Source organism: Ctenopharyngodon idella, chromosome 16 (genome assembly GCF_019924925.1).
Source record: "Ctenopharyngodon idella isolate HZGC_01 chromosome 16, HZGC01, whole genome shotgun sequence".
Classification (NCBI taxonomy): domain Eukaryota; kingdom Metazoa; phylum Chordata; class Actinopteri; order Cypriniformes; family Xenocyprididae; genus Ctenopharyngodon; species Ctenopharyngodon idella.
The window spans coordinates 11,908,580-11,936,438 of record NC_067235.1 but is presented as its reverse complement, the minus strand read 5'-3'; the positions used below and the strand labels follow the sequence as shown (position 1 = coordinate 11,936,438).

General features: G+C 36.9%; 1 protein-coding gene across 8 annotated transcripts in view; it reads left to right on the top strand.

The window, feature by feature from the left end:
• osbpl3b (oxysterol binding protein-like 3b) overlaps nucleotides 1–27,859 on the top strand; it is an 80,450-nt gene that overhangs the window by 23,696 nt on the left and 28,895 nt on the right. For 2 of the 8 annotated variants that reach the window (XM_051866662.1, XM_051866669.1), the window contains exons 2-5: nucleotides 17,006–17,236; nucleotides 24,604–24,720; nucleotides 25,206–25,259; nucleotides 26,220–26,333. In XM_051866662.1, the coding sequence (XP_051722622.1) occupies nucleotides 17,141–17,236; nucleotides 24,604–24,720; nucleotides 25,206–25,259; nucleotides 26,220–26,333 (381 nt within the window). In that variant the 5' untranslated portion in view covers nucleotides 17,006–17,140. Of the gene's footprint in view, nucleotides 1–12,638; nucleotides 12,751–12,994; nucleotides 13,115–13,190; nucleotides 13,432–16,703; nucleotides 16,897–17,005; nucleotides 17,237–24,603; nucleotides 24,721–25,205; nucleotides 25,260–26,219; nucleotides 26,334–27,859 lie in introns of those variants that run through there. The other 6 variants (XM_051866664.1, XM_051866666.1, XM_051866665.1 and 3 more) reach the window with 6 other exon arrangements.

Here is a 27,859-nt window from a genome sequence, read left to right as displayed (position 1 = left end):
AAGCTCTAACATGTCTCTATCCCCATAGGTCCCTCCCTCAAGAGTGAAGTGCCTGCTTGATATGTTTGCCAACACTTTGTGCAGGCAGAAGTTGTGAGACATCCCTTACCGTAACCATTCATCTAACAAGCTCTGCTGGTCATAAACCCCTCAAATATACTCCAGTCTGCTAAACCACCATCTCGTTACCGCTGTAAGATATATACCTCTTTAATCAAGCTCGATCGCTCCAGTAATACTGCCAATTACTCCAGCCTGCTGTAAAATCCCCCTGATTATCCCGCTTGCTTATGATAGAGGCTGCAGGTTAATGATAATCTGCCAATACGATCACTCTGGTGCATTTACGCCTCTGTCTATGACTGAAACTGCCTCTTACATTTTCAGTAATTAAGTGTTCTGTGGTTTAATTATACACCTTTAAATATTAGAACAAACTAGAGCGATTATTATTCGTGTTGTATTTGTGTGTGTGGGTGTGTCTATGTGTGTGTGAGAAAGATTTGGGCATCCTACATTTACAGAGACCCCTTGACATCACCCTCTCATTTCCTGGAACATTATAGCACCTCATCAGTCCGCCGGCGCCCTGCCTGTACCGCCACTGTCATTCGTTTTCCATCAGAGCTTTGTGTGGTAGTTATTTTTGGCATTGTCTGTGCCGTGCTCACTTTCAAAAGAAACATACAATACGCTGCACCCTGTGACAGAGAGATTAAATTACAGGGCCGCAGACACAGAGAGAGCTGCCAGTCATTCTATCTCACCTAGACCGTAATATGTCACTCCCTCGTCTTTGCGGACGCTGCAGTAACAAGTGCAGGTCTTGACCCGCAGAGGTGGTTTTCATTGTGTCTTTCTGCTGTGCTGCATCTGAGCATTATCCTAATTTGTCTCCCTGTTGTTTGTGTTTTAGATGGTTTGTTGTTGCAGCATATTCACTCTGTCACGCTTGGTCTCCTTATAAATAATAAATAAGAAATATTGTTCTGAGAGTTGCCACTCTCTTGCCATACAGATTTTTATTTTTATTTTTTTGGAATGTGTTGTTATAGAAAGTTTGGCTGATACGCATAGATAATTACTTTTATATTATGATCTTCATAATAATTGTCTGTGTATGACCATTAGGATTAGGATTTTTGCAATTTTTATAAGAGTAAGTACATTTGGTTCTGCACAATCCTTATAATTGTAATCCAATAGGGGTTGATCCGTGATCTGTACGAACGCATGTGATTCGTGGATTAACTGCATTTAGCCATTATATAGTGAAAGTTTATTATTTGCACTTGTTTGTAAGTCTTACCAATTTAAAACACTCAAGCGTTTTTAAACAATTCAAATGCAAGAAGAGTCAAATTTCGCAATCGCACGTTGTTTTCTGTGCGCACAAACTTAAAGCATGCATGCTCACAAAGGCGCATTTCAGATGTGCACGAACACATAATCGAGCTATGTAAGCCCGGAACACACCAAGCCGATGGTCGGTCGTCGGGCAGTTTTTGTTCACCGGCCGACTAAGTTTTCTCAGTGTGTTCCACACCGTCGGCTGAAGTTGGTCCTCATCGGCTTTTTTTTTTCGGCCGATTCGACATGTTGAATCGGCGTCGGAGCTCGTCGGTCAGTCGGGCCATCTGATCATTCTGTTTGGCTGTTCAGCTACTGCCACCTGCTGGTACGGAAAGGCATGTCTTCTTACGCAGACGCAGAGCGGACGTGCTACTTGGCCGTCGAGTGTCGTTTTGGTGTGTCAGGGCAACTTTGGACCCAGACGCTGCCGTTTACTTTATACAGTGAACACTTGCAGTGTAATTACAATTATATTTATATTATTACGTTTCTGTACATGAATACTACTGTTAGACCTAACTTTATTTATAACTGTTCTATAGTATTTATCTATGTTTTAATTTGTGTATTCTTATTTTTACTGTCTGTTCACTTGCCTTTAATGATGTTTGAACTTTATTAGTTAGTTTTTGCTGTGGTATCAAAGTACTTAAAGTGTTTTTTAAGTTAAATGTCAAGCATAGTTATATTTGTCTTAAAAACACCATTTTTATTTGTATTTTATTTTTATTTATTTATTTATTTTTTGCTGATCCGAAAAATGATCTGATCCATGACTCGAAAACCGTAATATGATTCGAACTGTGAGTTTTGTGATCCGTTACACCACTATAATCCAAACAAACAAAAAATCTTGTTCTTGTAATGATTTTTTTTATTACTGTATTACAATGATGTATTTTTTGTATTATATATATATATATATATATATATATATAAAACAGACCAGCATATATATATATATATATATATATATATATATATAATACATATATATAATACAGTAATAAAAAAAATCATGTCTGGGCACAATGATTTTTAGTTTGTTTGTTTGTTGTTTGTTTATTAAAATCAGTATAAATGAAATTCTGTATCATCTGTATTTATAATTGTTTTCATTAAATTTTCATTTCATTAAATTATCTTAGTAATAATAATAATATAAATATTTAGTAAATATTAAATTTTATTATATATTGTAGTAGTAAATGTTACATTGTAAATATATATATATATATATATATATATATATTTAGTAATATATATATGTATGTATGTATTCAAACATATTATTACAATTTAACGCAATTGTTTTGTAAGTTAAAAAAAAAAAATGTAATTTATTCCTGTGGTGGAAAAGATGCTTTTTTAATACAAACGCAGACATTGTTGCTCTTATGATTCTGTTAAGATAGTCTATTGGTCCATTTCCCTTCCTTTCGCTTGCTTCCTTTAATAAATAATGAATAGGTCATAAATAGTACTAAAAACAGCTGCCTCAACAGAGTTTTGATTAAAGAGTGAAATTAAGAATCTGTATATTTATCTGTTATTTCTGTGTCTATAATTGATGTAGTGTGAGAGGGTCTTGGATTGCCCACAACATTAATAAATCTTTAATTCAGACCGGCTGTCTGTGGGTTGGAGCGCTGCGATGTGGCCCATTTCCCCAGTCTGTCACTTCTATGACGTAACAACCAGAGATTCACACATTAACGAGGGGTGCGTTTCAAAGCATTGTTAGTGAACTATGGTCACAAGTTCCACCGTTACCAGCATAGTTCAACAAAGTTCAGGTGTTTCCCAAAACCATAGTTCCAACGAACATTTGCAAACAGTATTGCAGTATTAGTTGTGTGGTTGAAACTACAGCTCTCAAACCTCAACCTGTGGTTAGAAGGACAGTTTTTTGTTAGTGTGACATGTGGCCTTACATAGATCTGGCTCTTAAGCAAAATAAGCAACAACATGCAGTACATTCTATATCTTTCATTTCAAATATATACAAATTATATTCTACATCTTTTAGTTTGTCAAGAGAATTAAAGCGCTGCACACCCCAGAGTGATGTAAGAGGGAACTTGCTTTGAATGAAACATCTGGAAATAAAGCAAAACAATGGAGAACAAAAATAGCAAAGTAGACTTCGGATGCCATGTTCATTATTTACAGCAATAATCTGACATGAATTTGATATAGAACGGATTAATTAGATATTATTTCTCCACTACTTGTGAGATGTATATCGTTGAACCAACATGGTTCGAAAGACTATTGTACTATGTGGTTAAGCAGTGTTAATTGACTGAGACCAATCAGACACAATTATTTGTTATATTCCATAAATGATCAACCAGACCCCTTACCCAACAAACAAACTAGGTGTCTGTGAAATATCCCCAAACTGTAACTAGCACCCAGATACAGGACAGGCCTCTGGTTACCATGGTAACAATTAATAGTTTTAATAGTCCATCAACACCCTATCAAATTACATATGCAAAACACCATGCTCGAAGACAAAGGATCGTATGGTTTCCTTCGGAAGGTATGACTCCTTATTGGCTCACCCACCTCCTGATGCTGTGACATCTTCACACTTTAAAAGATCACAAGATCACACGGATTCTGAGAAATTCTGACGTGAAGATGATGCTTAGCTAGATAACCTGTAAGGGACCCCAAGTTTATGACAGGCTGCGGTCATATCTTTCCATTCATCAAAGATCCTCTGACTCAAACTGGTTTGCACAAGGCAGTTCATGTGCTGAATTTCAAACAATGTGATAACTTCTTACTTTCCTGTATTCTGCTTCAGCTCTCTTTCCATTGCTAAACTATATGCACATATGTATGCGTATGTTAGATTGGTTTAAGTTAGGGATGCACCGATACCATTTTTTTAAGGACCGAGTATGAGTACCGTTATTTTTTTTCTATTACTTGCCGATACCGATACCTATACGTTTATTAATTTTTCTCTCTCTCTTTTTTTGGTGATGTTGCAGTTTTCCAAGCACAACACAGTGACACTAATAAATGTAGGACAGCTTCTTTATTATTACTCTAATGAAAAAAGTAATCATTTTTATGTGCTTGTCAAAAACTTAAAGAACAAAAATTTCACAGTGTCCAGTAACCTTCAAAGGGCATTATTACCAATATATTTAATTGTTTTTATATAAAAAGAAATGTACAAATTACAAACAATACAACAAATGCCATAGAGATACAAATTAAATAAACTTGTTTTTCAGATACAGTAGGTTTATTTACCATGTATACATTTATTTAACATATTTTGTTGTTTTATTAACATTAATGACAAATATAGGCTACGGTCCCTTTAAGACCGAATCCATGAATACTGACACATATCCTGTTTTCACCCAAATGTTTACATCCACTTAAGCCATAACCGACTGTATTTACGTGAGATACTCCACACGATGGACATTTTGACACCTATGTGTGCATTTGACCATTTAGGCGCAAGGAGAACTGATCGCGCGCAAGAAAGAGAGAGCGCTTCTGGTCTGTGTCATTCAGCGTGATTCCGCCTATCCTGCCTTCACTAATCGATAACGAATTGTGATTGAAAGCATGCAGTTCATAATGTGTGTGTTGTCATCATTAATTTGCAGTATTTCCACACCTCTGAGGCTGACATTGTTTCTGCTGCTGCCGTGGTTGTCTCTGTGCACGGAAAATTCTGTCAGTTACGTCACGTAAGGTGTCGTCTTTGGTATCGGGGGTATTTTTACGAGTACAAGTACAAGTACATGAGCTTAGTATCGGGCCCGATACCGATACTAGTATCTGTGCATCCCTAGTTTAAGTGTTTAATCTAGTTAATAAAGTTTTGTTCGTGTCACATGTAAAGTTGTTTGTAATTCATGCTCATACTGTAGTCCCTAATCATGCAGATTTTGGCTACATGCTACATACAGTGTTACAGTAAGAAAGTTATTTCCCATACCCCCAAAAAATGAACATTTCTTAGAATTAATAAAAAATTTGAGTGATTGCTGGATGAACTGGTTAGTTGATTGTGGCATTAATTGTGATATATCAAGTAGGGCCTAAATTCTTACAGCTGATCTAAATATAATATTAGTTAGAATTAATTATTCATATTTCCTTTTCAGCTAATTTAAAGCTATTAATCATAAGCTGTTAATCATAACACAAAGATATATAAGTGGCTGCTTTCCTGCTTATCATCAGCTCTTGTCCAGTAATATGGTTTTATGGCTGCAGTAATACTCTAGAACAGGGGTATTCAAATAAAGTTACAAGAGGTCCGGTCTCTATATTTCCTTCCCAGCGGAGGTCAATACTTTTTTGGAATAGTTATAAATATTTTTATCTGGGCAGCATTAGTATTTTGTAAAAAAAAAAAAAAAAAAAAAAAAAAAAAGCTAAACATTCAAAATAGCCATTAAAATGAGGATATTGAGTCCCGAGAGCCAAAGCAGTGGCGTCTGAGAAGTAAAAAAAAAAAAAAAAAAAGTCAATATTTCATCAGTTGAGCACAATTTGATATGAATATTAATTTATCAGGCTATTTTTTCTGTTTAGATAGACTTTATAGACTTCAGACAGAATTTCGTTGTACAATGTATATTGACAATAAAGTCGTAGGGCCCTATTTTAACGATCTAAGCACACGGTCTGAAGCACACGGCGCAAGTGCGCTTAGTGCGTGTCCGAATCCACTTTTGCTAGTTTAACAGCGGGAAAAATGGTCGACGCGCCCTGCGCATGGTCTAGAAGGGTTGTCCCTATTCTCTAAATGAGTAATGGGTGTGTTTTGGGTGTAACGTGCAATAAACGAGTAATGAGTGTGTTTTGGGTGTAACGTGCAATAAACTAATCTCATCTCCCATTCCCTTAAAAAGCCAGTTGCGCTCGTGCCATGCTATGGCGGAATTTGCAAGCGGAAAAACTGAACACTTCTCTAGTGAGGAAACGGATCTGCTTGTGCACGAGGTTAAAGTACGCGAGCAGACCATCTACGGGAAAAGCCGGCTTCCACCAAAGCATTTTTTTCTTTATGCGCACAATAATAATCTTTTACATTGTAATCCTTTTCTTTTTAATATTTGGCATGTTTGTGTGCTGGTGCGTGCCCCTGTGTGTGTAACAAGCAGAGTGTACACACGTTGTGCACCCGCATATAGGTGCATATTACTAACGCGCCCTTTAAATAACAAAGCAAATATTGCACCATTGACTTTAGACCAGGTTTCAGTTAGTCAATGGCGCAGTTGTTTTCAGTTGCCTCAGAATAGCAATGCGCCAACAATGTGCATGAACACACCTCGTTTTCAGACCAGCACACCCATGGGCGCACAAATGGGCGCAAATGCATTTGCTATTTAAACAACATGGTGCAGGACATGAAAATGATAAATGTGTTGGGCTGAAACTAGCAAAAAACATATTGCGTCGGGTGTACGATAGGGCCCTAAGTCTGGTACAGTAAGTCTAAGTCTAAAATGCTTTGTTCAGCATTTTGAACAGAAATTTTTTTTATTGTTTTCTTTTCAACATTATGAACATAAAACAAAGTTATCTAAGTAATTTCATAGTTTTAATTGTCTTTTCTTTCCATCTACAAATAATTTTCCCAATTATATCATTGTTTATCATGAAATTTTCTTAACATGCTGATTAATAGGTAAATGTGTAATGCTAAATGTGTAAAACTAATGCTAAATGTGTGTATATATATATATATATATATATATATAAAACGTTGCAAACCTGGTTTGAAAGGTCAGAGACATATACTGTATGTATGACAGATAAAAATAACTATTTGCTTCATCCAAATTTTCTGAAGCGTTTTAGCGAAAATATACATTATTTTGCTGCTCACCATGTTTCTTCTACTGTTACTGTGTCATGTGCAGCTCTTGTAGAGCTTTATGTCTTTAGCGGGGAGAGAAGTAACGCGCAAGGAACGGAGAGGGCATAAACGTACCGAGTTTGGCTCTATATAAAAATATTAGAGGAATGCTAAATGATCCTTACCATAAACGGCCCTGCTCTAGAATCATCCAGCAGCACTGCCCTAAAATATTTGTTGGCCAAAAAAGTTGTGATTCATACAGCTTTTGTGCTTTATTCCAATGTTTTTTGGAAGCCGTACTATAGCTTGCTGTGCTGAACAGACAGAAATGTATGTTATTTACTGAAAGTCTTGACATCCACGCTTTAAAACGTACACCTTGGCGCACTTAGCGATGATCATTTTTGTCAGTTGGATCTCTTCAATTAATGACTTGATCTGGTACATAAAACCAGTCTGAATGATTTGAGCTAAAATGTTCAACTCACAGACAGCACAGCAATTCTGAAGAAGAAGAAAGTTATCAGTGTGCAATGACAATTTCAATCTGTTCTTCACAAAAAAATGGCTTCAGAAGGCATGTAATATAGTCTACGAGTCACATAGACTATTTTATGATACTATTATGGTACTTTCATGTCCATTTCGAAGCTTGAAAGCTTCAATCTTCGTTCACTGCAATTGTATCAAGAACAAGTTCTTTAAAATTTCTCTTTATGTGTTCCATGGAACAAAGTTAAATGGGTTTGAAATGACATGAGGGGGAGTAAATGATGCCAGAATATTTATTTTTGGGTGGACTATATCTTTGAAGCTCAAGTTGAGTGCTTGAGCCCCTTGATTTCAGACGGCAAGCTGCAACTGAAAAAGGATCTTGTGAACATATGAACTCATGAAGCAAATACACAACAAAAGTGCTATTTAAGGATCAGTCAGGATTTAAGCATCAGATTCCTAAGAAAGAATGTGAAAAACATAAATAGCTCATATCTAACTGATATCCAACATCTATATTTACAACTTAAACCATTCTGTCTCTGTCTTTATTGGCATAAATAAATAGCCTGTGCTGTATTCAACTGTACACATGACAGTAGGACGTGACTCAATGCCCAGAGATTTTCTTCAGATAAACAGCCTGCTTCATAAAGCTAGAGTTACACGCCGTGTGTGCATGTGTTTGCACTTATGCTGGTCTTTGTAAGATGGTTATTGTGTGTGTGTTTGCATAGTTTATATGCTTCTGTGCACATACATGTTTGCATATTCCTGCTTGTGTGTAAGGTTAGATACTGCATGTCCATGGATTTTCTCTTTTATTAACGTAGATTTTACAACCCAGCCTCATTGGAATAACGTGCTTGTGGCGACATTTCTGAAAAAACGATATTATGTCGTTTATTGCGCATTTCGCAACACTTTCATAGTGAAATGTTCAGTGAGTGGCGCTAAAAGCATTTAGTTTTATCTGAAACAGATGAATGTGAATCTGGAAATGTTTTGTTCTGCTGGTTGTTATACGTATTATGGTGGTTTAGAAATAAAATGGTTGGGTAAATGGCTCTTAAAGCTTAATTCTCTATCACGTTTGAAAATAACTTACTATCTACACTAAACCCTAGCATAAACTTAACTGATAGTGTTATCAAAAGCAAACTTGAGATAAAAACACATTTGCTAAAGCAACCATACCATTTTAGCTTGCTTCTACACATCTGTGAGCTCTTTTATCATGACTTGTAATACACAGGACTCATATCGGAGTGCTCCACATTGCAAGTGCAGTGCTGTACCAGGTGAGCTACTGAGCAAGTTTACTACAAAAGCCTTAGATATGGAACTGGTTTGCATGTAAATGTCAAAATGTATTAGTTTACAAATCATGCACTATGGTAAAAGTGTTTTCAGGTAATATGCAAGGAACCACATGAAAATAATTGACTATAAATAATTAATAAACTGCCCCTGTAAGCATAGTCTGTTTAGGAATAAAGGTTGTTGGAGTCTCTAGTAGTTGTTTACTGCCTCTAGTGGTCATTTTAGCTATCAGCTGTCATGAAATGCATGTATAGATACGTTTTTGGAGTTTTGCAAAAAATAGTACTAATTAGTCTCAATCCCAGTGTAGGATTTTGCCATCTCTTAATTCAGTGTTCACTTTACGTCATTACATTACATTTCACATTACGGTCATACTAAATGATCTCAAGTTCACTATGAATAAGGTATAAGCAGAAATTCCCTCTTTTCCAGGCAAAACATTGCCAACATTTGTGCAAAGGCTTGTTGGGTTTGTGTGGTACGTTTCAAATTTTGTGTGTAAATGAACATATCGGTACGGCACCAGTAAGTGATGTCAATCATTAGCCACGTTTACATGTACACTTTTTTGTCATTCCGATTAAAATAATTCCGACTGAAAGATTCGGTGGACTGTTTACATGAGACATTATTTAATACGATATGGTGTTTACACTTTCAATCGGAATGACTTTGTGACATTGTGCACATTAGCCTATGTCCTGTTTCAGTTTTACTCCAGTTTGATTTTGCCGCCGCCATTTTGCATTCTGACGACCCCTGACCTATTGACGTGATGACGTAGACGAAAACTAATCGGTTTAACGCGTTTACATCTCATAATTTTTATTTTGTTCGGTTTATAGAAAGGTTTATCCCACCTTTCTCAAACCGATTACAATTTCATTCGATTTGGGCATTTTTATTCCGATTGAGGTGTTTATATGGAGCATTTTAATTCGGATTGGACTTTTAAACCGATTACAATGCTCCATGTAAACGCACCTATTGACCAAAGTCAAGTCAAGCTAAGATGAATACTGTATAGTTTGTCTGAGCTGTAAAAATAGACTGGTTTCATGTTCATTTGAGCCAGATTGGACATGTCTCTTAAAGAGAAGTTTACTTCAGACAGCTAGCGCATTTAGCGAACCGTTAGGGAATGGAACAGGTCCGGAGAGTCTGCAGGATCCAGAGACACAATTTTTAAAACTTTTAATGTAATCTTCAAAATTAAAAGCCTGTGGTGAAATGCTTAAATACAGTGTTTAAGGGTGTGTTCACATTTGGCAGGTTTATTTAGATTAAAACGAACTCTGGTGTGATTGCTCTCAATGTTTTGTTAGTGTGTTTCATTTGAATAAGTGTGAAAGCTGCCATTTGAACATTGGTGCACACCAAAGAAGCAGAACGAGACCTCTGAAAATTTTGGTCTCGGTCCGCTTCCAAACAAACTATGAAATATGAACGCAACATGGAACAAAGACATCTAAACGAACCAAAAACAGGATATGATGTCACAAGATCCTAAAAAGGACAGAATGCTCAAACATACCTGGTTTTTCTCATCACACATTGCAGTTCGGTACAGGCGTCGGAGCCACCGTCTCCTGGCAGCAGATCTTTATTTGTGTGCACAATGGAGGAATTTCTGGTGCTGTTTTGTCTCCTTTACACATTTCATAAGCACTTTACAAGTTGGTCAGCTGGTAAAAATGCCATCGCAAAATATATGTCATAAAAGGGTTTTAAGCAGCATTTTTTATGGTATATTGAAATTGTAGGAAAAAAAAAATCTAGGAAACGTATATTATAGATGCTTTCCTTTTTGAATAGATGCTTTGCTTTTTCAATCAACCTTTTGTCTTTAGAATAGTTAAAATCATTGGTAACACTTTACAATAAGGTTCATTAGTTAAACATTAGTTAGTGCATGAAACAACCATGAAATAACCATGAGCAATACATTTGTTACTGTATTTACTAATCTTCGTTAACGTTAGTTAATGAAAATACAGTTGTTCATTGTTTGTTCATGTTAGTTTACAGTGCATTAACTGTTAACAAGATTTTAATAATGTATTAGTAAATGTTGAAATTAACATTAACAAAGATTAATAAATGCTGTATAAGTGCAGTTCATTATTAGTTTATGTTAACTAATGTAGTTAACTAATGAACCTTATTGTAAAGTGTTACCAAAACAGTGCAAAATTCCAAATAAAGTGCAAATATTCCAAATAAAATTAGGTTATTAAAGCCGCATTCATGACGATTAAAGAATTAGTAAATGCAGTTTAAATCGTTTTAGGTGGAGTCATGTCATATTACAATGCAGGATATAACTTCCCACAAATATTTCATGTCAACTACTTATGTGTGCGCGTCTACGTGTATGGCTTCATGTATAGTGTGTGTGTGTGTGTGTGTGTGTTGAGTGTGATCAGTGGAAAGTGAATGAATAAATAATAGGGGCGGCACATGGAGGCAGCTGCTCTCTGTTGGCTTCTGAAGTGGCGCGGGGTGAGGTGAGACAGGCGGCGGTGGAGAGTGCCGTTTACTCACAACCAGGAGTCTGTTTACCGGAACAAACCAGTTGCCACAGCTACTTAAAGCAATCACATGCTGAGACTGTAATTAGCCGTATTTGTATCCTCGATTGCTCAGTAAAAGGTTTAGGAAGTTGCTGTCAATTCAAACAATCAACTTCATGCTGACTGATTTGACTCATCTGAGATGAAAAGAAACACAAACTCCAATAAAACGGAGAAAGTTGAATGAGAATATCCAGCTGTTACTTCACCTGAAGTTGCATATAGAAACAAATAGAAAACAAACCTCTCTTGGTGTTTCAAAGGTCACAACAGCACCCAGTAAAAGTGTAAAGTGTAAATACTAAAACTGTTACGATTAGTCATCTAACACGCGCCATCTGTGTAACTGCAGATGTAAATATGATTTTGTGATCTGATCACTGAAAACAGGTACTCAACTGAAATAACAATGAGCATTTCGTTTCAACATTTGTGGTGAAAGTAAAATTCAAGCACATTGTGTTCAACAGCATTATTTTGTGGTTTTTCAACATGTACAGTAGTGACACATTGACTAAAATGCCATTGATGAAATTCACAACTGGTCACAGGGGACCCTTTTGAATGCATGTTAATATCAGGTGGAAATGTCAACATGTTTCGCTTATCCACTTTAGATGCAAGATTGATGTTTTTATGACAGGACGCGGTCAATGCAGATCACTCTCTCAACATGTTTTCTAGTCTATGAAGGTTCAGTCATCCAGGTCATAGCTTGTCAGTTAAAATTAACACAAAAGCTGACTGTAAATTTTAAAGACACGTCTCCACACTGCTGCATTAAAAAAATGTGGATTACTCCATCCTCACAGGAAGTGATTAAACCTCAGAATGTCATTGTGCAGCAGACACATGATGCTGATCATTAGCTGATGAGTCGTCATACTGCAACATACTGCTCGTTTTCACAATTTCCTGTGAGGTATCCTTCTCTAAGTGAAGAGAAAGTATAATTTTACTAAAAGAAGTAGGAGTAAACAACCGAAAGAGAGAGATTTGCAAGAAAGGTTGTGTGTTTCTATTGACTTCCACAGGCTGATGGAAATGAAGGGGTGTTTGGTTGTGGAGTGCAGAACTAATCTAATTAACCTTGCTGCATTTCTCTGTCCCGCATTGTGACCTGTGCTGCTGCTCATAATGAAAAAAGTGAGTAAGAGAGAAAGAGAGAGAGAATATGCTTTTTAAAATGCCATCAAAATACACAGTAGAAATCTCAGCCAATATGTGCCTTGCACATATATAAGACTCGCTACCACAAACCATAAACAATTCATGGATAAACATATATACTAAAATATAGATGTGTATTTATTTACTGAATGCCGATGGTAGCCCTATATGTGAGAACATTTTGCTTGCCTTTCTATTACTAATAAATACTAATTTGGAGGAAGACGCAGAACTGGTAGATGGGACAACCCAAGACGAAGGAAGAGCCAGGGAGGAGATGACGGAGGAAGAAATCAGGACGGCGCTTACAGCGGGAGGAGACGAAGGCAGGAGGAGCCAGGTGGGAACCCAGAGCACTATCAAAATGAAGGCCCACGGCAGATTTGATGGTGGGAGGTGCCAGGGTGGAGTCAGCGGTCCGACCAATAGTCTGAAGTACTCAACAGCGGTGGAGCCATGAGATTTGGAGACCCAGGCATAGCTCGGGTGTCTGCTTGGGCGCTCTCTCCGTGTCTGCGGTGGGCTTAGGCATAATGTCCATTTTGGGTGTTGTTGGTGGCTGGCTGGTCTCTGGGTCTGGAGTGGGGCTGGTGTTGGCCTCATCTGAGAGGCAGATAGTCATTGAAATAGTTAACCCTGGGTCATTCTACATTCCAGGTAAATGGAATCCTAGGTTATCTTGCTTCACGTTTCACACTGCTCGTATTTTACCTGGAGTTAACAATTAATCCTGGGTATTCGTAAACTGATGTTTCACACTGTAAATACCTAAACCCTGGGTTAATGTTCTTATTTGCATATTTGTGGTGTCAGTGTCATTGATTGGATGAACGCAGCACGTGATCTGTTTACATAAAGCTCTAGCATTCTGCATCCTCGTATTGACGACCGTACTATCGAGTTTATACTGAATGGACATTTTGGACTATAAAGATAAGAATGAAACGGTCTCCTTTTCACTCAAATTGTTGCGTTTTCTTTCAGCATTTGACATCTTACTCTCAAACGCTGAATTTACTTTTTCTATACAATGCGCAGTGTTTCTGTGACTGTCCAGAGCAGGCAAATATGAGTTCACGATTGGTTGTCTGTTGCTAAGCGTCTGGCTGTAACATTCTAACACCACATTGTTTCACACTGTACAAGTTTGGCACCGTAATGCAAGGTTAACACCTGCTCCAGAGCAGGGTTTCATAACCCCGGGTAAAAAGTGGTGCTAACCCCACTTATAAGTTACAAGTGTGAAACGTTCCTTTACTCTGGGGTTAAAAGTGGTGTTTAGAACGACGATAACCCGGGGTTAAGTGCACCCAATAGAGGAGTTGTTATTAGCCAGCACCCACTCTACAAAAGCAGCAAGTCCCTCGAGGACCTTACATCGCCGAGGGACATTTACATTTACGCTCGAGGGACATTTACATTTAAAGGTGGGGTAAGTAGATTTTCAAAAACGCTGTTTGATATTTGAAATCAACCCCAAAAAAACCCAACCCTCTCTTCTTTGCTCCGCCTCCAAAACTCAGCCTCCATTCCTAACCACCCTGCTCCCTGTCTCGAACCCCGGCCAATTCGCTGCTGGCAGGCGAGGCGAGTGCACTAACAATGACACTAAACACCTCATTCTCTAGCGGTTGTCAGTGTGCAGTGGTTTATCTGCACAACTCTCACTATCTGGCCACTGTTACATACGCAATGCAAGAGTGGATGTCTGTTTATCACAGCTGATGTACAACAAATAATGCTTCACGAAAAATAAAGCGCAGATGATGAACAAACGACAAGGAAGCACAAAAAATGAACGTACAGTACACAAGAGTAAATACAAACAAGTGTTTGTTGTTAGTCGCCAACAGCACAGCAGCTCCAGACAATCAATGACACTCACACCCAGTGTTACTCACGTGTGAAGCGGAATCAAAGCAGCCTCCGCGTCTGTTTTTAGGCCTTCCCACTTAGCTCTGTCTAGCGCTGGAACGCTTTTCTATTATTAACGCGGGTCCTAAAGCGCTTGCCCAGTCATAAACCTTCATTCCAGTGATATTCTTTTGAGCTCTTTTGTATTGTGTCTCATCTCTCTTTCTGCAGTTTTTTTTTCAAATCGTTGTGTCCTCGACCATCATACGCCCCCTAATGCTGATTGGTTACACATTTGTTGTTGGTGTTGGCCCGACTAACTTCCAAACAGTGTTTTTGAAAAACCACCTTTAATCTGTTGAGGAAAAACGTACACAGGGAGCAGTCGGGGAAGGTGGTAAGGCACGCCAGGTCTAAAAAATCACTTGTGTGGTCCTCGAGGGTTTCATCTTCCTGCTCTAAACAGAGCAATCTGACCGCAGGAAGATTTATTTCTTGTTAGGTTCATTCTTCTTAACATTGTGGCTGTAGTAATGCGTACAATGACGAGTTTTTAATGAATAAATCCAAAATGTAACGCAGCAGCTCGACAGGAAAACAGAACAGCACAACCACATAAACAAGACCAAACACTGAACAAAGGGAACTAAGGGCTTAAATACACAGGGAGACTAAGTAAAGAACTGGGAACAGGTGAGTACTTAATTAGAACCTATAAAAACAGATGAGTGACTAGGACTAAACCAAACAATGACAATGAAAACTTAGACTAGACAGAACAGAACAACACAAGAACGGGACAATACCATTCACTTTCTTTGTTTAACAGTTCTATTTAATAATTTATTAGACAGGTAAACAAAGACTGTACATGTATGAAGACAGAGAATGGGAGCTCATGTGCATCTCCGCTCAGGTGCTGCATAGCTGCATTCTCAGCGCTGCCAAAATAAAAGTTCTGGTGCTGTCAGAATAAAAGTACGCTTCCGACACTTATTGGCCAAACTGAAAAACTTATCAGCCAACACAATAATTATCAAAATACCAATATATCAGCCTTGGTGATGTATCAGTCTGTAGGTTGGTGAATAATCAAATAAACATGCACAAAAATATTTGTATAATATTTTATAACATTTAATAGGCTTAAAAGTTAAAACATTATCTATATTAGCATATGTGAGGATAATACTTCATGATAATACATAATGTTAAATTTATATTAAATCGCAACCCATAAGTGTATTTAAACTTAAATGTGCAGTAGGTGATCTGGGAAATGCTAACGTTAGCCTGCTAGCATTGAAAACATACGATCCCACCCTCCCTGCAAAATGCCATCCAAAGCCACGCCTTCTCCAAAACACATAAAGGCACACACACACAGCTGCTCTCGGCAAAGCGTCACAAGAACACAGCGATAAAGTACTTCATGTCTCAAAGCACATAACATTACAATAATAATGAACGTAAACAACTTAGGCCCCATTTACACTAGTGCGTTTTTGTTTTAAAACACCGTTTTAAAATGAAAACGATCCTTGTCTACACAGCGTTTCAGAAATGATCTTCGTCTACACGGCCGAAAACGCATGTCACATGATTGTTCATGAACACTGGGCATGCGCGTACAAGTGTAAACAGTTGCCTCTTGCTTATGTAGATAGCTGCAGTACTGTAGCCACGCCATCGTTTTCAAAAGTCTCCGTTTTGGTCAGTTTATATATATATATATATATATATATATATATATATGTTATATGTGTGTGTGTGTGTGTTGGACTTATACACCACACCCTGTAACCTGCTCCATTATTTGACACTAGGCACAGGTGCTGTAACACGAGTATGCATATGGTGCTGTCATGACACAAGACTTCAAACAAACCCAGACACAAAGCAAGAGGGTATTTGCATTTTGTTCTCCATTCATGTGAGAACCAAACTGAGAGGAAGACAGAGCGGTTTGGACGAGATGAGACAGGGAAGGAAGGACGATTACTACAGCGATCATTGACGTCTGTTTCTGCTATAAATGAAGCACAGATTCATAGTCAGTGTGTGTTCAGTGTAGCTCCCACACTTTTATAACTCTGTAATCATAATTCAAAGAAGCTGAGTGAGTAGGAGATAATCTGTGGATGACATCTATAGTATGTCCAGTGATTCACACTGGCATCTTTCCTCAACACAACCCTCAGATTGTGTATCACGCTGACCAAGCCTTTATGCTTTCAGATAATTCTGCTATTTGATATCCTGTGGTGGGTGAGTGGTGTTCATTACCTGTATAGATGAAAGCCTGACATCGTGTTGAGGTTGCCTTTCACGTACATCTCCTGATCGACCCTTTCTTTCTCTCTTCATCTGTCCACAGGCTCAAAGCTTTGGAAGAACAAGCAAATGGAGACCCACAACTGCTGAGATATCGGTTCTCCCTCCCTCTTTTCCTCTCCTCCAGTTCCTCGTCTTCCTCTTCTTTTTACATTCTCCATCTCACTGAGAGCACGAGATGAGTTCAGAGGAGAAAAGTTCCACCATGTCCCAGAAGATCTCATCTCCATCTCACAGCAATAGCAGTTCCTCCTCCAAACATGACAGCAGACAGGTGAGTTTGTGTATGATTTGACAGTTAATAAGCTACATTTTTATCTAACTCATCCTGCACCTTTGGATGGATGAGAAACCTCAAATCATTTAGCATGGTGAGGAGAGGTGTTATATTACTTTTCTAAGCTATCAGAGAATGATTTTCATCTGATGGATGATAAAACGACCAAACCAGAAAAAAACTGAAATGTATGATTTTAGTATAACAGCACAAAGCAATCAAAAAGTCTAACTAGCACTATCAAATACAAATGAACTGAGGATGAAGAAGACATAGACTTCCAGCTGTTTTAGTGTGTATGAGATCAATTAAGACAGTGTTGATTTTCCAGGTTTAATATTTGTCCTGCTGATACTGCAAATAGGTAGTTGGCGTGAAATACTTTTGGGAAATTGGCATCCTGTGGTGTGACATGAAATGCGTCATCTGAAATTCTTTTTAGATGATGGTTTCTGATTCTTTTATAGTAAAAAGCATGAAAGCCTGCACACGTTCATTGGAAAAAAATTTTTTAAAAATGTTTTTATTCAGAATTCAGTACATAAAAAATGCACAGTGCAAAGATAAAACATTTTTGAAATCACATCATCATGAGGGTCTACCGTTCTTTTATAATTATTATGCATGTATTTTTATGCCCTTGTCGTAATTGAGAGAATACATGAAATATTAAAGATTAATTTGCCACACCACAGGACTATTTACAATGAACTTTGAAAGCAAAAGGGTAATTAACATCAATAGTTAAAGGGATAGTTCACCCAAAAATAAAAATTATCCCATGATTTACTCACCCTCAGGCCATCCTAGGTGTATATGACTTTCTTCTTTCAGTCAAACACAATCTAGTTATATTAAAAATATCCTGGCTCTTCCAAGCTTTATAATGGGAGTGAATGGTACCATTTATTTGAAGCTCAAAAAAGCGCATTCATCCATCATAAAAGTAATCCATACGGCTCTAGGGGGTTAATAAATGCCTTCTGAAGTGAAGTGGTGCATTTTTGTAAGTAAAATAAAATCCTCTGCGCTTCCGCATTCATCAATACATCATGCGTCGGGTTACAGGTCACTCTTTGACCAGAACTAAACTCGCTTGCAGCCAGATATTATATTTTATAGTTATAAATATGGATATTTTTCTTACAAAAACACATAACTTCGCTTCAGAAGGCCTTTATTAACCGCCTTGAGCAGTATGGATTACTTTTAAGATGGATGAATGCACTTTTTTTGGCCTTCTTTCCCATTATAAGGCTTGGAAGAGACAGGATATTTTTAATATAACTCTGATTGTGTTTGGCTTGAAGAAGAAAGACATGTACATCTAGGATGGCTTGAGGGTAAGTAAATTATGGGATAATTTTCATTTTTGAGTGAACTATCCCTTTAAGGGAATTAAGACATGACCAGCAAACTCTTGATGACTGATTCTGTCTTGGCATGTAATCTGCTAGCAATCACATTGTTTACTTTATGGCACAAGCTGATTGGTCTCAGATATATCTGCAGCCAATGAGCTTGCTTGCTCAACATTTAAAAAGACTGGTTCAAAGTTTTCTGTTAAGCCGGTCCATTAGTATGCTATCAGAGTTCCTCTGATAACTTCCACCTCCCCCAGCACCACCTGTCTAGATCTGCTATATGGGTAATTTTATGTATGTATATTTGTGCAGCTGCTGCATATCTGTAAATGTATTGACAGAAGCAAGTCTCTGTACTTGCTCTGCAGTAGCAGCAGCAATAAAAGCAGCAGCAGAAGCATGCTTAGCAGATCGAGTCCATTAAGACCAAATAAAATGACATTGTCATAACTATTAACATGTTAAAGGGATAGTTCACCCAAAAATGAAAATGATTCCATGATTTACTCACCCTCAAGCTATCCTAAGTGTATATGACTATTTTCTTTCAGACGAACACAATCTGAGATATATTTAAAAATATCCTTAGTCCTCCAACATTTATAATGGTTGTGATTGGTAGGCCAAATTCTGAAGACAGAAAAAATGCATCCATCCATAAAAAAATGAATCCATACAACTCCAGAGGGTTAATAAAAACCTTTTGAAGCGAAGGGATGCGTTTTTGTAAGAAAAATATCCATATTTAAAACTTTATAAATTCAAATAACTAGCTGCTGGCGGATGACCGTACGCATACTGCACACGTCAATTTGGGCGGAAGAGCAACCTTTGACCTGACGCAATGACGCAATGACGAACGCAGAGGCGCAGAGGAGAGAGCAAAACAAAACACCGGTCACGAATTAGAAGTTTAAAACGAGAAATTTTAAAGAGAAATGTCAGAGGATTTCAATATAAGAGAACAGGAGCTTGAGTTTGTTGCCCAGCTCTATTTGTTTTAATCGCGAGAGCCGTCTAAGCTTACGATACTCCTACATCCTGCGTCATACATCACGTCAGAGGATTACTCATTACGACTTGCGCATTCTGCGTGCGGTTGTTCGCCGGAAGCTAGTTGTTTGAATATATAAAGTTTTAAATATGGATATTTTTCTTACAAAAACGCATCGCTTCGCTTCAAAAATGTAATAATTTACATTTGAACCTAAAATCTTGATGTCAAGAAATAAAAATTCCATGCATACATGCATCAACTACACAAACATTAGCTTTTAGTTATGATATAGCAGATATAAGACTCTATAGTAGAACAGCTGTGGTTTGTTCTTATTGCCTGATGTTCTATTTATACTTCTTTGGATGACAAGCATCACGTAACTTTTCTTGATACTTTTCGTGATTTAAAAAGATATTGAACAAAACCATATAAATAATTTAAATTGCTCAAAATGAGTTCTTTTTTGTAGTTTTCTGACAGCAAATGAAAACTTGATGGACATGACAGATGAAAGCAGAAAGCAATGGACTTGACAAAATGTTTTTGGACTTTGTCCAAAAATTTCTCAGCTATTCCTTTCCGCTTTATCTTCGTCAGTCTCATTACCCGCTGTTCTGAAACACAGTATTAATCTGTCTTCTCTCAGTCAGAGGACTCTGTGGGAAATATGAATATCACTGATCTATGAAATGAGCCTTGAGTGCCAGATAAATAAAAAAACTCAGCAGCCCTTTTTTTGTTTTATTTTTTCATTTATTTCAATCCCAAAAGACTTCCTGATACTTTTATGTGAAGGAATTAGTGGCAAACTAATCATCTTCTATGGAAATGAAGGATAAATACAGCAGGATTCAAAAGTGCTCTCAGACTTTTGGACACCGTTGCATGTCTTTAATCACTCTTTGTTTAATCACTCTTTAATCACTCTTGGTTTATTTATATTGTGTGTAGACTTAATATATCTGTGCGCATACAGTATGTACACCTGCATGTGTGTGCGTTCATATGCTCTGAGCTCCGGAGGGCGGATGGGTGTCCTTCTCCCCAGATGAACACGCTGACCTGATTATGAGGCTGTAATCTCTAATCTCATCATTTGGTAGCATTATAAAGCTCATTACTCCTTCTAAGCGGAGATATGTTTCACTGTTCGGGTGGCAGACGTTACTCTCAATACCAAAATCATGGAATTATGTTGTGTAGAGTTTGAACTACTGCAAAGGGGGTTGAAATCCCAGCAGGTGATCTGATGCCCTCATTAACAGAACTATCAAATAAATACTTTCTGAGAGTGCTGTATTTACTTTGTGCATACTAACTGTATACTTTGTGTCACAACATGGGGAAAAATAGACATTTTTCCATTGTGGGAAAAAAGCACTCTAAAGAATATATTATTTATATATTATTTATATATAAAACATTATTTCTGTAATAAGTACTCTTTTTAAAAGTATGCTAAAGTTTACTTCTTTTTCACCAGGGTGATCAGCTGGGCTCTTTCACTGTCATAACTCCCTTGAAGGTTGTGTTTGTTCTTTGATTTGAAATGTTGTGTAAGAGCAGTTGGTTTCATTAGTCTCACTCTGTGGTTCTTAATGCATGTTTGGGTTTTGTCCTTGGCAATATAGAAATGTCTCTTTGAAAGTTGTCCTTGATGTAGTGAATTGCTGAGATTGTGTTTGGGCAGTGCAGCTCTTGCCTTGAGGAAGAGACAGAGTTTGCTGAAGAGGGAGAATGGAGACCCACATTTATGTCCCGTCTGTCAGGGCTCTAAATAATAGAGAGAATATCTCTCTTCTCTAATTCCCACCTGATTACTAACAGTGTATGCACATAAATTTGTTATACAGTGCCCTCCACTAATATTGGCACCCTTGGTAAATATGAGCAAAGGTGGCTGTGAAAATAAATCTGCATTGTTTATCCTTTTGATCTTTCATTAAAAAAATTCACAAAATTCTAACCTTTCATCGAAGTAAAACAATTGAAAGTGGGGGGAAACTCACATTATGAAATGAATGTTTTTCTCCAATACATGTTGGCCACAATTTTTGGCACCCCTAGAAATTCTTATGAGTAAAATATCTCTGAAGTATATTCCTATTCATATTTACATTTTTTTTAGCACACCAGGGTGACTAGGAGCATGACATTGTCCAGCCATGACTTCCTGTGTATAAACATACACAGGAATATAAACCTGAGGAAACACAAAGGCCAAATTCCCTTAATCATTAATCACAATGAGTAAAACCAAAGAATATAGTGCTGATGTGCAGCAAAAGAAGTTAAGAAGAAAAAAGGGTTTCGAGGAAAATCCTCCTCGCTCATCCAAAAACAATCTCCAGCATATTCAGTTGTCAGACACAAAAAAAAAAAAAAGAGCTTTTTGGCAGCAAACCCACCAGATGAGTTTGGTGCACACAGGGATAAAAAGTACCCCATGTCCACGGTTAAATATTCTGCTGGACCTTTAATGTTGTGGGCCTATTTTTCTGCTGGAGGTCCTGGACATCTTGTTCAGATACATGGTATCATGGATTCTATCAAATACTAACAGATAACAATCAAAACCTGACTGCTTCTGCTAGAAATCTTATAATGGGCTAGATCTTCCATCAGGACAATGATCCAAAACAAACATCAAAACCAACACAAAAATGTGTCACTGAGCACAAAATGAAGCTTCTGCCATGGTCGTCCCAGTCCCCTGACCTGAACACTAAATAAAATGAGTGGAGTGAACTGAAGAAAAGAAGCGTCAACATGGAGCTGGGAATCTGAAGGATCTGTAGAGATTCTGTATGAAGGAATGGTCTCTGATCTCTTGTCAGGTGTTCTCCAAACTCATCAGGCATTATAGGTAAAGACTCAGAGCTATTATCTTGGGAAAAGGACGTTGCAATAATTGGGTGCCAATAATTATGGCCAACGTGAACTAGAGAAAAACATTTATTTCATAATGAGCTTTTTCCCCCATTTTCAATTGTTTTACTTAAATGAAAGCTTAGAATTTTGTGATTTTTTTTTATGAAAGATCAAAAGGATAAACAATGCAGATTTATTTTCACAGCCGCCTTTGCTCATATTTACCAAGGGTGCCAATATTAATGGAGGGCACTGTACCCTCATTCTGATGTTGATGAGTATTGGGAATGAGTAACCTTGTATTTAGTATTTAGCATAATAAATGTTCAAACAATCTCCATATAAGGGCGTTGTATAGTCATTCTTCACTTAAACACCTATTTTTAATTTCACACTACAGTTCAAATGTTTTGGATCTGTACGATTTTTTAATGATATTGAAAGAAGTCACTTAATGCTCAATAAGGCTGCATTTTTTGATCAAAAATACAATAAAACACTGTTATATTGAAATAATATTACAGTTAATATTACAACTTTTTTCTATTTTAATATGGTTTAAAATTTAATTTGTTCTTGTGATGCAAAGCTGAATTTTCAGCATCATTACTCCAGTCATCAGTGTCACATGATCCTTCAGAAATCATTCTAATATGCTGATTTGGTGCTCAATAAATATTTCTTCTTATTATCACAGTTGAAAACATTTGTGCTGCTTCATATTTTGGTGGAAACCGTGTTTTCCCCCCAAAAGTTTTGATGAATAGACAGTTCAAAAGATCAGCTCTTATTTGAAATTATATCTTCTGTAACAATATCACCTTTGATTGTAGAATAAAAGTACAATTTATTTCTTTAAGAAAAATTGTAGAGATGCCAGACTTTTCAATGGTAGTGTGTATATATGGTTTTTGTTGGTTCTGAATTTTATCCTAAATTCAGTATTTTCTTGATTAAGATGTTTTTACACTGCTTTTTATTCACAAATATTTCCAGTTTGTGAACTAAATAAATGACAGTCCTTGCATGCAGGAGCTCTAAACCTATAAATAAGTTGAATACTGGGATGAGCTGATTGATTTTTTTTTTTTTTTTTTTTTTTCTGTGTTCCTAAATAAGGGGAGAAGAATCATAAGCTTGCATCAACACCATTTTCTAGGCCTGCTGCCTTCATGACCTATTAAAACATTTTCTGTAAATTTATTATGCATTTTCATCAAAATTGACAAATCTCTACATTATTTCACACACAAGTGCAGTACGACCAAAATCATATACCTGTATGATTATTTTTTTGTCATAAAAACTATCATGATATAGTTATTGACAAATAATATAGAAAAGTAATTGAAAAAAATTGGTTTATATGTTACTTTATTTATATATTATTTAAAAAAAAAAAAAAAACGTGGAAATGCCTATTTCGGCAACACGTTATTTGTGTCCTTGTTACATGTGTAGTTACTGTTACATGTTACACGTTACTTGATACACATTTAGTTACTGTAGTAATAACTATAAATTATGCATAATTACATGCAACTAATCCTAAACCAAACCCTAATGTAACCCTTATAGTAAGTAGTTGGTTTGGTGTTTTATGTTTTTGTATTTTTGTTATTTATGCTGTTGGAATGTTATTTTAATGGAAAGCACTTTGGCCAACTCAAGTTGTTTTTTAAATGTTCTATAAAAATAAAAAATAAAATAATAAAAAAAGTACATGTGCTTAATTAATATTACTCAGTAAATCTGTAGCTACACTGAAACAAGGACACCTTGAAATAAAGTGTAACCCTTATTTCATATTAATGTGTTGAGGTGCTTGGCAGTCGTAAGGGATTTTCTTTGTCTTGAATGGTTGACTATTTTCACATTGCATGTTTTTTCATCATTCTCTTGTGTAAATAATGCAAAGCAGCCCGGCCTAATGATGCCAGCCAATTATATTTACTGCAGTATAAATGATATCTCTACCAGTTATGGTCACATGTTTTATTTAATTGCCATTTTTTCATAAGCTGTATTTTGATAACCCATATTTTCAAGACAACTCATATACAACTTGTGTCAGTTTAGTACAGTAGTTCATTGTACAGTGTAAATATGTATTGAATTGAATTCTACAGGACAACTGGGAGATCGTCGAGGGCTTGCGTGGTGGTCTTTCCATTGTTCAGGAGCCAGAGAAGCAGGCCGGCTACATGCTGAAGAAAAGAAAATGGCCCATGAAAGGTTGGCACAAGGTATGTGTGGGAAATTGTCATGCCTCTACCGATGTTTTATTGAAAATATTTGGAAAACATGGAATAATTGGATGAATTAGTGTAAGTGCAGAGATTTCCAGAATTACATCTCAAAGCAGCTGAGTGGATTCGGGGTGGCTGATAATTAAAGCACTTGATGAATGATCTTCCTATGCATCATTTTGTTTAATTTAAGCACACAAACACATCTTTTTTGACACTACAATACTTTCTCATGCCTTTTAATATGCAGATACAACCCTAAGTATGCCATTCTAAGGTTTATGTGCCTTGAAAATACCCATATTCCCCTTCAACCAAAAAGAGTGTATACAAGAATAGACAGAAAAGAGGCACAGTGATATACAGCCTCTCATTCATCAAGAGTGTGTTAGCGTCCCCTGAGAGGACATTCATCATTTACCGAATAAATCTGACCCAAGTTTCTCCTCTGTCCTCTCCTCTTTGTGCTTCTTTTTTCACAGAGATTCTTCCACTTGGACAAGGGCATTTTGAAGTACGCCAAATGTGCAGCTGATGTGAGTCTAAAAGGCCTCACGTATATAAATACTGTATACACACATACTCACTCAATCCATTGAACTAAAGCACTCAGGACTTTTAGTGGTTAGTTCTCCTTCATGAAAGTCTTTACAGAGCTCCAGCAATCTTCAGAGGTCTTGATCCTCCATCTTTCCATCAATACATGTTTCCTGCTGATAAAGCTGCAGGAATGTAAAATCAAGGTTAATTTCCTCAGGGTGTGACAACCGATAGTTTTCAAATGTGTAAATTTCATAACAGAAACTGTTATGCCACTACCACCGTGCCATGCTTGCCTTCCCTCACGACAATCTGCCCTCTTAAGCAGCATTATGAAGTGGACGCTTATGGCCAGGGCATTAAATTATAATGAAAGTACATAATTAACCTGCCATATATCTTTCAGATTTATCTGGGGCTTTTTTAGCCTCTAAATCAAGGCCACTAGTCGAATGTGCCTGTGAGAATGGATCATTGACAAGGTTATGCATTAGCAAAATTAGCGAAAGCCCTTTTGTATTTTACAGTACTGCAAACTCGTCACATTTTAGTGAAAATCACTGTATGCACAATATGTTGCTGAATCACTTTTCTTTTTTCAAATATTTATTCCTTATAAATACTAAAAGATATCTATTAATGGAACAGTTAAGGAACCAAATCCATAAATTCTTCACAATTCTCACCCCCACTTTTATGTCATTAATGCAAATCTATGAAATAGCCACAGTAATATGGGATCTCACTCTATCTGTTGTATTTTTGGTGTAAAGGATGCAGTAGATTTGATTATTTATGGAAAAACAAAACCAAGAATTCAATTTGAATCTATATTCAAACCAAGAGAAACACATTTGCTCAGTAGTAATTTGAGTATGTTGCAACAGAGTAACAATGTTGTATTGATATATGAGGTAACGTTGATATTTATAGGTCAAACCTTCTGCTGTGTGCAGGTCGAAAAAGGCAAGCTCCACGGCTGCATTGATGTGGGGCTGTCTGTCATGGCCATTAAGAAGAAAGCCAAGTGCATTGATCTGGATGCTGAAGAAAACATTTATCACTTAAAGGTATCGCAACAATTATAGTATTACACTGACCTCAGAATGTTCTGCGGTCACAGAAAGAGCATTAGTGGAGATTGATGCATACTGTAATTTTGCTGCAGTTTTATTGAAACATTTAACGTTATGATGGTACAGTAGATTTGCTTTACCCTCTTATTAAACTAGCACTAGGAGGTTATTTTGCCTTTAAAGGGGTCATGAACTGAGAAATCAAAATTCCCATGATTCTTTTGACATATAAGAGGTAATTGTACTATAAAAACATCCTGTACATTTCAGAACTCAAAACTTTCTTGTTAGTCTAAAAACAGCTTATATTGAAGCCAATCTGCCAAAAAAAGCAGGTTGTGGAATGTGCCACTTCATTACGTAGCCACACCCACTAATTCGCGCATGTAGTAGGTAAATAACGAGAGAGGCATACGCAGGTCTACGCAGAAACTAAACGATAAAGATGGCTCCGAAGACAACAAGATGCCAAGTTGTGGAAAAAACAACTTGCCTTCCTTCATTGCCTTCCTTCTGATCCCAACATTAGGAAAGAGTGGATGAAGTTTGTTTGATGTTCCAGACCACGTCAGTAAGAACTTGGTCCTTAGTTCACTTAATTTCACCGCAGATTCGTTTACAAACAAGGCACAATTCGATGAAGGATTTTCAGAAAGATTGAAACTAAAAGACGATGGTGTGCTTTGTCTGTTATTGTAGATCGTTTGATATGTACTAAGCATTTATACATTTTTAAATTGTGATTAAATTATATACAGAAAGCGATCAATTATATACAGAAAGTGATCAAAGAATGCTCTCTTTATAATGGCTGAAGCTGTCGATCACACAGCATGAGTTTATCTGCACACTTGCCAAAACTAATGCTAATGAGTTATAATCAGTGACACTTACACTGCACAATGAATCACTTGCTGTATTTACATCATGTTCGCATTGTTAGTTATGGTGAAAGCATTCGTAAGAGTGCAGAAATCGCGTTGCAATGACGAGATCACGGCATTCGCGCGATCAACAGACTGTCATCGGCTACAATGATTCGTTGATCTTGACAGCTGTAATTGTAAAAACGTAGTAAAAGTATTCTAGAGGGTTCCACATGTAATACTTATTTCATATGCAAAGATGTTAGAAGTGGGCGTTAACACTGAAGTGTCACAGCAGACACGCCCCTTCAAACAGAGGGCTAAAATCAGGGTAGAAAATGGCCATTTATTTCTAAATTATGACAATTTTTTGATGTAAAAGTCTTATTAACATTATAAGTGCACCTCAGGAAACATTATAAAATAATAATAATAATAATAAAATGCAGTTCGTGACCCCTTCAATGTTTTGTGGCTATATCAGAAAGAGTTTTGATGTCCCATCCAGAACTGAATTTAGAATGCCTTTTAAATTGCAGTATAATGCAAACAGAATGCAAAATTGTATAATTACACTTAATTACAATTAAATTAAATGCAAATAAACCCATAAACATCATGTATACACAACACATCGGGTATTTCTAGACACAG